This window comes from Theropithecus gelada, chromosome 1 (assembly GCF_003255815.1).
Source record: "Theropithecus gelada isolate Dixy chromosome 1, Tgel_1.0, whole genome shotgun sequence".
Taxonomy (NCBI): Eukaryota; Metazoa; Chordata; class Mammalia; order Primates; family Cercopithecidae; genus Theropithecus; species Theropithecus gelada.
Genome location: NC_037668.1, coordinates 60,485,560 through 60,497,785, shown reverse-complemented (window position 1 = coordinate 60,497,785; position 12,226 = coordinate 60,485,560). Strand labels below are relative to the sequence as shown.

General features: G+C 53.5%; 1 protein-coding gene across 4 annotated transcripts; it reads left to right on the top strand.

The window, feature by feature from the left end:
- Nucleotides 1-1,518: 1,518 nt before the first annotated feature.
- FNDC5 (fibronectin type III domain containing 5) lies at nucleotides 1,519-11,703 on the top strand. Of its 4 annotated transcripts, none has more exons than XM_025366656.1 (6): nucleotides 3,099-3,334; nucleotides 4,977-5,092; nucleotides 5,585-5,783; nucleotides 6,133-6,222; nucleotides 9,146-9,177; nucleotides 10,198-11,703. In XM_025366656.1, exons 1-6 carry the CDS (start codon nucleotides 3,106-3,108, stop codon nucleotides 10,210-10,212), a joined length of 681 nt encoding a protein of 226 aa, XP_025222441.1. In that variant the 5' UTR covers nucleotides 3,099-3,105; the 3' UTR covers nucleotides 10,213-11,703. The 4 variants fall into 4 exon arrangements, with proteins under 4 accessions (XP_025222450.1, XP_025222441.1, XP_025222422.1 ...); XM_025366637.1 differs by having other exon boundaries at nucleotides 9,146-9,279; nucleotides 10,174-11,703; XM_025366647.1 differs by having other exon boundaries at nucleotides 9,146-9,279; nucleotides 9,640-11,703.
- The last annotated feature ends 523 nt before the right edge of the window (nucleotides 11,704-12,226 follow it).

The following is a 12,226-nucleotide window of genomic DNA, read 5'->3' as shown; positions in this document are numbered from 1 at the left end:
AGCCGAGATTGTGCCACTGCACTCCAGCCTGGGCGACAGAGCGAGACTCCATCTAAATAAAATAAAATAATAACATGGATAAAGTAGGTGCTCAATTATTATATCCCCAAAGCAACTCCTGACCTGATTCTTCCTGTGATTTGCAGGGCAGGTGAGGGGGTGTCTAGCGACCACCCTTGACTGGGGCCATGACCATCCTAGGCTATGAATAGGAACCTTCCTATTCTAAATGGGTACCTGGACTGGCTTGGGTACCTGCAGCCTGAGTTAGGTGCTGAGACTGGACATGCAGGAGGGTCCCAATGCTGGTGACTCCATTAGGTGTCAATGTGTAAGTGACCAGCCAGCCCTCAAGGGGATGTCTGTGGAGTCCTCCACATGAAGCCCAGTGAGTGCAACTTGGAAGGACAGAGGCCAACCCTTAGTCCCTACCTAGATCCTCATTTATGGTTTCATTCATTCTTTCACTGCTGTGTTTCCAGAATATTATACAGGGCCTGGTCCATAATAGGTGCTCAATAAACATACGATGGAAGAATGATTTTTTTCCATACAGTCAACAATCATTTAATAAGCCCCTACTGCATTGTAAGCCTTGTGCTAAGGGATGGGATGCATAAAGTGGCTGGGTTTTTTGAGACAGAGTCTTTCTCTGTTGCCCAGGCTGGAATGCAGTGGCACAATCTCAGCTCACTGCAACCTCCGCATCCCGGGTTCAAATGCTTCTCATGCCTCAGCCTCCCGAGTAGCTGGGATTACAGGTGTGCACCACCATGCCCGGCTAATTTTGTGTTTTTAGTAGAGACGGGGTTTCACCATGTTGGCCAGGCTGGTCTCGAACTCCTGACCTCAGGCGATCCACCCGCCTCGGCCTCCCACAGTGCTGGGATTACAGGCGTGAGCCAGCGCCCCGGCCTGCAGTGGCTGCTTCTGAGAGCTCCCTCTCAAGCTCACCCAGGGCTCCACTAAATCCTCCCAGCCAGCTCCCACTGGCTGCCAGGTGCCAGGCACCAGGACTTTCCCCAGAATTAAGGCCCAAGCACCCCATGCATCATGAGGCCTGGGAAGGCTGTACCCCCACACCCACAGCTCTCCAAATCCTCCCAGTCCTCCAAGCCCCTTCCTTCTGCCGCCTTCTCTCTCCAGCCCTCAGGCACTGCCATCTCCTCCCTCCCAGCGCCCTACATCTATCTAGGTTTTACCCAAAGTGGCCAGCAGATGGCGCCAAGGCTCCCCTTTCCCCAGCGCTGGACTGGAGGCCAAGATCCCACCAGGACCCTCCCTCCTTTTCTGCCCTGCAGGGACGGGAGTAGATTCTGTGTCCTCTAACTGAACCCTCTCCTTCCTGCTAGTTCCTGCGATGGAGGCCTGAAGAGGCTCCAGTTGCTCCTGCGGGCCTCCTGGTTCTCTTCCTGTCTGATGGATGGGGGGTGGGGGGTCCCTAGGGGCTAAGCTGCAGCTGGTGGGGCGGGGCCGGGTGGGGTGGGGCAGGCAGCTGCTGCGGGGAGAGAGAAAGAGAAGATAATAAGGAGAGAGCAAAGAGCAAAGAGAGAGAGGTGCTCTGGCTCCGGGGCTCCTCTCCCAAACGGGTCGAGGTCCCAGCTGAGGCTCTCCCAGGACAAGGTATGTGGCAGGGGAAATGATGGGGCTGGGCAGTGTCACCCTGCCCAGTGGGGCAGGCCTGGGGGCACTGAGGGGATGGGCAGGAAAATTCTGCTGCTCAACAAGAGCCCCTAAGCTCGCTTCCATCTCACCCCTTCCAAGGTGACCAAGGAGGAACACAGGGCCAGCGAAGGAGTCCTGGGTGGGCATTAGGAGAGGAGGGTTGTCTATCGCTGCTCTTGACCCACTGTGTGAATTTTCACCAAGCTCTTCCCATCGCAAGACCCCACTTCCTTAATGTAAAACCAGGTGGATGGAGAGGTTTCTATGGCAGAACTTTGCAAGATGTCCCCTTTCCAAAGAAAATTAGCCCTTCCAGGGCTTCTTGAAAACCTTTAAGACCCAAAGGGAAGTCCCGCTAATGGTGGAATTTCGGATAGTCGTGGGAGGGGGCTCAGGGGTTCTTGTTGAGACAAAAGGCCCTGAGCCCTGGTCCATGCCTCTCCTCCACTTTGTTTCTCTGGCTGGGATGAGGGAGGGGGGCTGCAGCCACTCCCCCTCTCAGAGATGCTCTTAGAGAGATTGCTGCAGACTCTTTTCTGGCTGGGGAGGAGCTGACCCCGGCCAATTCTAGAATCTCAGGAATCTCCGGATGGGTGAAGTCACTCTGGGTGGGGAGACAGTTCAGTTAAGCACAGCTTTCGGAGTCAGATCAGCCTGTGCTCAAATCCTGGCTCTGCTGTGGGTCCCTGGACAAGTCCCTGTCCAAGCTGCAGGATCCTCTTGTGCAAAGTGTGCACAGAGTATGACTTTACAGAGTTGCCCTGAGAATTAAGCCACATAATGCAAAGAAAGCTCAGCATAGTATCTGGCCCCTGGTAGACGCTCATTACTGCCCTCACTATGGGGATGAAAAATGAAGGAAAAGGACTGGCCTGGCGTCACAGAGTTGAGTCCAGTGAGTCAGAGCAGCCTCTTCCCAACCCCACTGGAACACGAAGCCCTAGTGTCCACTTAGCACTCTTTGCTCAACCCAGCCTTACTGTGATCTCTCCCCTCTGCTCCCGTCTACCCCAGCTGCATAGGCCTCGGGTCTAGAGTGGAGTGAAGGGATCCCTAGGCCCAGGGATGGGAGGCGCGCTTCGGGGTGGGGGCTCAAACGGGCATCTCCGTGGCACTTGCCCTCCCTCTACCCTGGGAAAGGGCAGAAAGCGGCAGCCGAGTCAGGGCTGTGTGCAGGCGAGAGAGTGACCGCGGCGGGAGCGCGGAGAACCCAGCTGGGCTCCCGCTCGGTGAGCGGGTGGGAGCCGCGGGTCCACGAAGCCCGTATCTCCCCGGTAGCGGACCGAATAGGCAGCGGGGGCGGGAGTGGGGGCGCCCTCCGGTCCTCACCCCGCCCCCGCGCCTCTCCCCGCAGCGGGGGCGCCCCGCCCCCCGGGCGCCCGACGTGGACGCGGCCGCCGCCACCGCCGCCGCGCGGGAGTTGCTGTCCGCGGAGCCGACATGCAGGCGGCGCGGGGCGGCGCGGGGCGGCCGGGGCGGCCGGGCCGCGGGCCGGAGCGCGAGCGCGAGCGGCCGCCGGGCGCCGGAGCCATGTCCCCCTGCGCCGCCCCGGGCCTGCCGGCCGGAGGAGCCACCATGCACCCCGGGCCGCCGAGCGCCTGGCCGCCCCGCGCCCGCGCCGCGCTCCGCCTGTGGCTGGGCTGCGTCTGCTTCGCGCTGGTGCAGGCGGGTAAGGGGGCCCGGGGCGGGGGGCCGGCGGGCCGGCGCCGGGGCAGACTCCTCTACCTGGGAGTCCCCTGGTCCTTTCCCTGCCCCCTAGGGATCTCCTGTCTCGGCCGAAACACTGCTCCCCTAACCCAACCCCCAGCATCTTCCCTACCTCCTTGACCCCCAGACCTGTCCTTCAGTTTCCTAACCTCCCCTGTCACCTCAGCCCTGGGCTTCTTAGGGTCTTGTGGTCCCCAGTCCCCTAATCCCATTCCCCTAGCCCCACGTCTTTGCCTCAGCTTCCCTAGCTCCCTTCTTTGGCCCAGGGAGCAGCTGAGGACACCAGTTCTCCCACCTTGGGCCTCTCTCCGTGTCCCCAAGATCTCTCAAAGCCCTGCTGGCCAACTCTGCAGGGGCAGATGGGGTCCCGCTGTGCAGGAGCACGTGTGAAGGGGATGGGGGCTGGCACCTGAGGGCGCAGTGCAGAGCGTGGGGTGGGCCCCAGCACCCGAGCTGGTGCAGTGTCTGACCTGCCCCATGGGGCCGGCACGTCCTTGCCCAGCCTCTCCTACCACTCTTTGTGCCTCCTGGCTGCCGCTGCCCGGCTCATCTCTCCCTCCGTGGTTCGGGGCGCGCTCTCTCGCATCTGTCTTTCTCAGATGCCCCACTTCTCTGTCCTTTGGTTCTGTGTCTGCCGCCACCTGTCTGTGTCCTGTCTCTCCACCTCCCTCTCCATGTCTGGCTCTGTCTCCCTCAGGTGCCAGGCCCAGCTCCCTGGGCCTCAAGTTCACTCTCTGTGGGGCGAGGGGTACTGCTCAGGCCCAGCTCTGCCCCATGCTGCACCTGCCCCTTGGAAGATAGAGGCTTGTGTGACTGCACTGCCCCTCTCCTGGATGGTTTTCCTCACTGACCCCCACTATTCCCATCACTCTCACCCCCACTTACCTCCTGTCTCTTGGAGTGATTCCTCATTGATCCTCTTCCCCTACCTGTTCTCTCCTCTCCACTCGCCATGGAGGGTCACTGCTCTGAGTGACCCCATCTTCTCCTGCCACCTCTCACCTGCCTCTTGGGGCTGGAAGGGAGTGGAGAAGAGGCTCACACAGACTTCCCCAGGCTTCATTCTGCCTGGGCCACCACAATTCTGGGGATACTTCTGTTCTCCTCATTCCCAGCCCAGGGCTCACCCCAGCCTGACACTTCTTGATCTCTGGGTCTTTCTCCTTCGTTCAAGGTCACTCCTTGGACAGGGCAGTATTGTTAAAAGAGCACTGGACTGGGAGTCCTTTGGTCTGCTTTTCATCAGCTAACCTTCAGTTTCTGTCCACCTATGTCCCCTCCATGACTCTCTCAACTCTAATCGCCCATCCCTTAGATAGGGCCCCGGCCCAGGCCCATCACTTTGAGCCTTGGACCCCTGGTGGGGCTGGCCTGTGGCCAGCAGGGGCTTCCATCCCAGTCATGAGGAGCCTGGGGCCTCTTGGGCTTGGTTCTTCAACCCACTGAAGAGCTGAGAGCCATGTTACTGGACCCAATCGAGGCCTTAGTTTCTTCCTTCCCCTCCTGCAAGGCCTTCCCCAGGTTTCCCTTTCTTACTTATGAGACAGTGGGTCTGGGCCTCACGACAGGGGATGTTCAGGCTTAGGTGCCTCCCCGTCCCCCAGACAGTCCCTCAGCCCCAGTGAACGTCACCGTCAGGCACCTCAAGGCCAACTCTGCAGTGGTGAGCTGGGATGTTCTGGAGGATGAAGTTGTCATCGGATTTGCCATCTCCCAGCAGGTAATGCTCCACTGTCCTCGGGGGGAAGGACACATCGGGATAGTAGTGGCAGATGGGGGTAGGAGTGTGGCAGTGGTGGTGATGGAGAAACAGAAAGGAAATAGGAACTTGGGGCAAGGAAGATGAACAATTTGGACATATGTCTGAAAATTGGGGCCCCATTCAGACATATGTCTGAAAATTCTCTAGAAGAGAATCAGTCAGTGAGGGAGGGTTCGAGAACTTTCAAGTGGAACACAGAAATTAAGGGCATGGTTTTGATCTCAGAGACATCTGCATTTAGGACCTAGCTCCAGTGCTTACTAGATACGTGGCCTTGGGCAACTTCCCTAACCTCTCTGAACCTGTTTCCTTCCCTGTAAAATGGAGATATTGATAGCGGAGGTGATGGAATGAAGATTGTATATGTAAAGGCTTTGTCACCACTGGGAGGTGGGCAGGAGCGGGGCTGGTCACCGAGTGTTGACAGCAGTGACCGGCGCTTGTCTGCAGAAGAAGGATGTGCGGATGCTGCGCTTCATCCAGGAGGTGAACACCACCACCCGCTCGTGTGCCCTCTGGGACCTGGAGGAGGATACGGAGTACATAGTGCATGTGCAGGCCATCTCCATTCAGGGCCAAAGCCCAGCCAGTGAGCCTGTGCTCTTCAAGACCCCGCGTGAGGCTGAGAAGATGGCCTCCAAGAACAAAGGCAGGCCCGGGTCACTGTTAAGAGGGATGGGGTGGGGTGAGGGGTGGTCAGGACCAGACCAGTGGGTGGCTTGAGGAAAGCTCTGTCTCCTTCCCCTTACCCCCTGCTAGCAAGTAAAGCAGTACCTGAGAGAGAGAGGGTTCACACTAGTCCCCAACAAGATGCTGGGCATATAAACTCCCTTTAGACTCGGTCCTATCACTGCCACCCCAATTAGCCATCAGTGCATTCTAGAATGTACATTAGATGTGTGGGCACCTGTAGAAATCAGCACTGTTGTCTTGCGCTTGGCCCTAGAGGAGTGGCTGAGGGAGGAAAGGAGCACTGGACCTAGTGTCTCTCCCGACAGATGAGGTAACCATGAAAGAGATGGGGAGGAACCAACAGCTGCGGACAGGCGAGGTGCTGATCATTGTCGTGGTCCTGTTCATGTGGGCAGGTGAGTCTGGTCCCAGGGCCCTTTTTCTTCCCTCAGCCTCTGAGAAATGGAGAACTCTGACCAGCCCCTTCTCTCATGAATACAAAGGGTAAGGGGTTTGGACATCTCTAAGGTGAAAAGTCTCCAAGTCCTGCCAACGACAGTTCTGGGAACCAGATCTGACCCCTCCTCTACCTCACTCTTCACCAAAAAACCAGCATATTGTTAGCTGCCTTATAGGATTAAATGAGTAACTTGCCTTTGCCCTCCCTCAGAAGAAGTTCAGCTTCTTGGGGCTGGACACTTCCACAGGCCCTTTACCTCTGGTAATGGCTACAGCCCTTTTTTCCTCTTCTGGGGTGCTGTGCCTCCAAGGGGTCCAGGCCTGGGAAGCTCAGGGGAAGTCACTGCCAGGCCTTGGGACATTCTCCTAACCTACTCACCCTTCTAGATCCAGGCACCATGGCTGCAAGACAGCCACGGTAAAAACTCCCTCAATCTGTCCATTAGAATGGCCCTTCTGCTTCTACACCCCCACGGCATACTGTTCACTCCTCTCTTTAGCCTTTCATATGTAAGTTAGTTGGGCTTTTGTCTCTTTCCTTTACCTGTGGTCTGTGAGCTCCCTGAGAATGAAGACCAAGCTTTTTGTTTGTTTTGTTTTGTTTCTTGAGACCTAGGTTGGAGTGCAGTGGTGCAATCACAGCTCACTGCAGACTTGACCTCTTGGGCTCAAGTGATCGTCATGCCTTAGCCTCCTGAGTAGCTGGGACTACAGACATGTGCCACCATGCCTGGCTAAATTTTTATTTTTTGTAGAGATGGGATCTTGCCTTGCTATGTTGCCCAGGCTGGTAAAGGCCAAGTTTCATTCATCTTTGTACTCAATTCAACCAGCATTTACTGAACAATCACTCCAGCCCAAACAGTAGTGCTACAATCATGACTAAGAATACCCCTGTGCCTGCAAAGAACTGTCTGGGCGAAGCCAGGCCCGAACTTACTTCTTTTCTTCTCGTTTACTCTTCTAAATTTTTCTTTTTCATTTTCTTGGGCTGAACTTAACTATAATCCAATGTGATGAATGCTATGATAGTATCATGTAGGAGAGCAGAGGGAATAACTGTGGGTTAGAAATCAGGAAAAACACAGAGGAGATAACATGGGAATTGAGCTTTGAAGGATAAATAGGAGTTCACCAGGCAGCCAAAAGAAGAATAGTGTTCAGGGCATGGTATGTTCAAGAAATAAAGTAAGTTCAGTTTGGTTCAGGGCAGCTGCAATCCAAGAGAGAAGGTGGAACGTGGGGGAGTAAAGGATGGCGAGGTTGTAGACTGGAGTCTTTTGAGGGATTTGAATATTATGCTAAAGCTTTATTAGCATGGTGGTTGAAAAGGCAGGCTGTATTGTAGAAGCATTTGGAAAAAAATGTTCCTTAGGCACACAGAATAACAGGCACTTGGAAAAATGAGGCAAAAACAAAGGGTTGTACAAAAGAGGAGGTTTGCTTATGGTGCGTTATTAGATTTGGCACAGACAGTATTGATATAATCATAACAATATAAACATAGTGAATTAACCCAAAATTGTGATGTAATTCTGTTAGGATAATAGGGAGGGAAGTAGAGGAAGTTGTGATGCTTTATCTGCCCTGGTTGGAAGTCAACAGATTTCTAAAATAGATCAAGAAATAACATTCTAAATATAGAGGTAAAATTGGGAAAACACCTAGAAGGACTGGAGTTGGCTGCCTTAATACTGTCTGACTTTCAAAAAACATTCTGTTCATGTATTATTAGTTTGATAAAACTAAGCATTTAACAGACTGCAGGCCCTGGAGTTTATGTCCTAGTTCTGCCACTGTGTGACCTTGAGTTAAGTTAGTGAAACTCTCTCTATATCAGTGTCCTCGCTTGTACCCTGGGAATGATAATAATAGGTATCCTCACAGAGTTATGAGGATTAAGTGAGATAGAATATGTCAGGGCACAGCACAGGGCCTGGCACAAGTTCAACAAATGCTATTATTGTTTCTATTTTCCCCTCAAGGAAAACCAGAGCTGTTAGAGATTTTGTTTGTTTTTTTGTTTTTCTCTGAGACAGAGTCTCACTCTGTTGCCCAGGCTGGAGTGCAGTGCTGTGATCTCGGCCCACTGCAACCTCCACCTCCCAGGTTCAAGCTATTCTCCTGCCTCAGCCTCCTGAGTAGCTGGGATTACAGGCACCTGCCACCATGCCCAACTAATTTTTTGTGTGTTTAGTAGACGGGGTTTCACCGTGTTGGCCAGGCTGGTCTCTATTTCCTGACCTCGTGATCTGCCCACCTTGGCTTCCCAAAGTGCTGGGATTGCCGGGCACTGTGGCTCATGCCTGTAATCTCAGCACTTTGGGAGGCCAAGGTGAGCGGATCACCTGAGGTCGGGAGTTCGAGACCAGCCTGACCAACATGGAGAAACCCTATCTCTACTAAAAATACAAAATTAGCCAGGCGTGGTGGTTCATGCCTGTAATCCCAGTTACTTTGGAGGCTGAAGCAGGAGAATCACTTGAATCTGGAAGGCGGAGGTTGCAGTGAGCCAAGATGGCGCCATTGCACTCCAGCCTGGGCAACAAGAGTGAAACTCCATCTCAAAATAAAAAACAAAACCAAAGTGCTGGGATTACAGGCGTGAGCCACCGCGCCTGGCCGTTGTCAGAGGTTTAAAGGAAAGGAGGAGAGGAGATATGATCAGACTCATATTGTAGGAAGATCAGCCTAGCAGCAGTGAAAGGGGTGGCTCATGAGGGCACAGGTGAAAACAGGAGCCAGAGGGCAGAGGGAGGGTGCTACAGTAGTGCAGGTGAGGCACAATCAGGAGAGACCATTGGCAAGCACTAGTGGGAAAGAAGCAGGTGAGGCAGGAACCCAGGCCCTGGCCTCTGACTGCTCACTTGTCCCCCTCAGGTGTCATCGCCCTCTTCTGCCGCCAGTATGACATCATCAAGGACAATGAACCCAATAACAACAAGGAAAAAACCAAGAGTGCATCAGAAACCAGCACACCAGAGCACCAGGGCGGGGGGCTTCTCCGCAGCAAGGTGAGGGCAAGACCTGGGCCTGGATAGGCCACCCTGTGCCTTGTGCTCTGGTAATCCCTGGACTGAAGAGGGGGTCAGCTAAGGGCCTGGCATGGTGACAGCTGGGCAGAGCCAGACTTGGCTGCTGCCTGTGTGACACAGGGACACTGCAAGTAGATTTTGGATCCTCTCCTTTTGCAGGGTGCCACGGGCCAGTGGTGATTTGGAAAAAAAAAAAAAAAATGAATGGGGAGGGCAGAATTCTTGGTTGGCGCGGGACAACAGGAATGGGGTGTCTGGCTCATTCCTGCTCCTGCTGTGCCTTGTGACCTTGGGCAGGTGCTTTACTGCTGTACCTTCATTTCCTCTTCTGTAAAACAGATATGAAAACCTTTTCAGTGCTTACCCTGAGCAGCTAAGAAGACAGACAGTAGAGAATGTGAGAGGATCTCATGATCTCATGGTTCTGACGATGATTATCCAACAAACATCTGGCCCTCTCTACATCTTCTCTTCCCTCCATCTCCTTGTACCCTCTGGCTTACTGTCCTCTCTCTGGAGCACTTTCCTGAAGCCTTTTATTAACCCCCATCTCCAGAAGCACCTCAACAATGTCAGTGGCTGAGGCTGCACTCAGAGGGATGACTGCTGGGGGTAAACTGGGTGCCAGGGGCCATGGGCCCAGGACCCAGTCTTGGCCATTCAGTTGAGTGAGGCTGAAGGCTGGGTTTGAAAAGGCAGAAAGACAAGACATCCAGGCAGGGCTTCTCTTTTCCTTCCACAAGGGACAAGAGCCTGGCTTATTTAGGCTGCAGCCCTGCTGCTCCTCCCTTCCTTCTTCTGTCCTCTGTTTCCAGCCTTGCAAGAAGTCTATTCAATTAGTCCTGGCCGCTTCTCTCATTTTTTTCCTCCCAGTTTCCAAACAAGCCCTCAGTGAACATCATTGAAGCGTGACTGCCTGTCTGCAGAGAGAAGGATTCCATTTTTCTTCTCAGCTGGTCCCCGGGCCCACGGGCACAGGGAGCGGGACGACTGCAGCAGCGGGGAGGAGGCACAGCTAGCTGCAGTTTTCTTTTCTCCTTGCCCTAGTCAGATGAAGGAGGCTGAACTACAAACCCAAATTCTGCAAAAAAAAATAAAAATAAAAATAAGCCACAAAACTAAAAGGCCTGGCCCCATTCTGGAAAAGGCAAAGCTGCATGAGACACAGCCTTCTGCCTCCTCGCCTCTCCTGGACTGGCTTCCTCTTTGAGAAAATGCACAAAGCCCTGGGAGATGACAAGCACGAGGACTGACGCAAGCTGTGTCTTTCAGACCAAGGAACATCAGAGAAGCTGTGGGGCTGCCTGCCATGCAGGATCATGGCTGCCATCAAGCCTTTTCTGGATCCAGCCATCAAGGACATGTTTGTGGTGTGATACTCACCTTTGCAAGTGTGTAAGATGTTACCTGGTTTGTCTCTTTTGGAAAACAAAAATCAGAAGGCCGCACTCTAGAGGGCAGAGAGATTCCCCCGAAGACTGAGCTGGTTGCCTGCATCCTCTATCTTCTTTGACCCTTATGACTGTAAGATCATCAGTTTGGGGTCTTAGGAAGACCTGGAAGGTACTGGTCTAATTTATTTAGGAAGTATCTTTTGGAATTTGAGAAATGCTAGCTTGGACAACTGAAAAGTCACATCACATCTGGCATTCTGGGGGTTACTAAAACACCCCTTCTGGAGTGGAAGCTGCTGGAAGGCAGGCCTGAGCCATTCACCACAGACAGGAAGAGCAGCCCTGGCTATCATCACTGGCCTCTGGGGTCTTCATATCTTGCCATCTCATCCAGGGTTCCGTGAAAGTTACCCAGGGTCCTCATGTCCTTCCTTAGAGCCTGAGTGGTGTGAGGTGACAGGTCTCTCTCTCCACTGCCCCTTTCTGGCTTAAAAAAATGGTGCTTGATGAGGGAAGGTAGACTCTTCGCTAGGACTGACGAGTTATGGCTGCCAGATACCTGCATGGGAAGAGGTGGACCTCTGCATCTTCCATTGGCGGCCAAGGATGGGTGTGGGTGAACCACACCTAGCACAAGCCTGGTACTCAGTAAATATTTGTTGAAATGAGTAAGAGCATCGGTCCCCAAGCCAGAGCGCCAGAAGCCATCACCCAATGACCGCCCCTTCCTTCCGGTCTACAAGAGCTCTCAAGGCTGGGTCTGCCACCACTCTGCTTTGCCCAAGTGTGGCAGCACTGGGGAGGAGAGACAGGATAAAGGGCAGATGTCAGCAATACTAAGGGCTTCCTCATGGGAGGGCATGAGGCTCCACTCATTGTCTTGTGACTTCCATCCCTGCTGAATGGGGCTGCAAGGCCAAGGCTCCTTAGGGGAGAGGTCCTTACCTCTGATCCACTTAGAGCAATAACCACTTTTTAAATGTAAAATAAAAAGACAAATGAAAAGGCACATCCCTTGTCTTCTGGTAAATGCCCAAATGTTGCCCTCTTTTTCTGGCAATTGGCAGCAAGTCAGGATGTGTGGAGGAGGGAGTCAGTTCTCTCTCTCCATTTTGGCCTGCAGCTTCTTAGGGACATGCCTGCCAGCCAAGCTGGAGTTGGAAGGGAAATCTCAAACAGATGGGGGTGCACGTGTAGGAGAAGAAAATAGCTGCTCCATCATCCTATGACTGAGGCTCCCCCAAACCAAGCTTGGGCTGCCTCACTAGATAGGTATGCAGGCTGGTACTCAGTTTTTAAAACAAAGGGTTTTCCCCACTGGATGGGGCTGGGTGCTTTTCCTGGCCAAAGGAATGCAATTCTTGTTTCTCCCTAGGGTAAGGAAGGAGTGAAGGGGAACAGCAAAAGCTGCTTTCTGCAGCTCAGTATTCACAGCCTGCTGTTCTAGGCTGTTAAAGGAACACCATTATGATCCCAACAGCAGACTGAAAGAGTAATGATATTAGCCAAGGAGCAAAAACCAGTAAATGGGG

Bases quoted from the DNA above. Each gene is read 5' to 3' on its own strand.
- FNDC5 (XM_025366637.1), top strand. From the start codon at position 3,106: ATGCAGGCGGCGCGGGGCGGCGCGGGGCGGCCGGGGCGGCCGGGCCGC. The intron at 3,335-4,976 runs GTAAGGGGGCCC...CCCGTCCCCCAG, and splicing joins CTTCGCGCTGGTGCAGGCGG to ACAGTCCCTCAGCCCCAGTG. The intron at 6,223-9,145 runs GTGAGTCTGGTC...TGTCCCCCTCAG, and splicing joins GGTCCTGTTCATGTGGGCAG to GTGTCATCGCCCTCTTCTGC.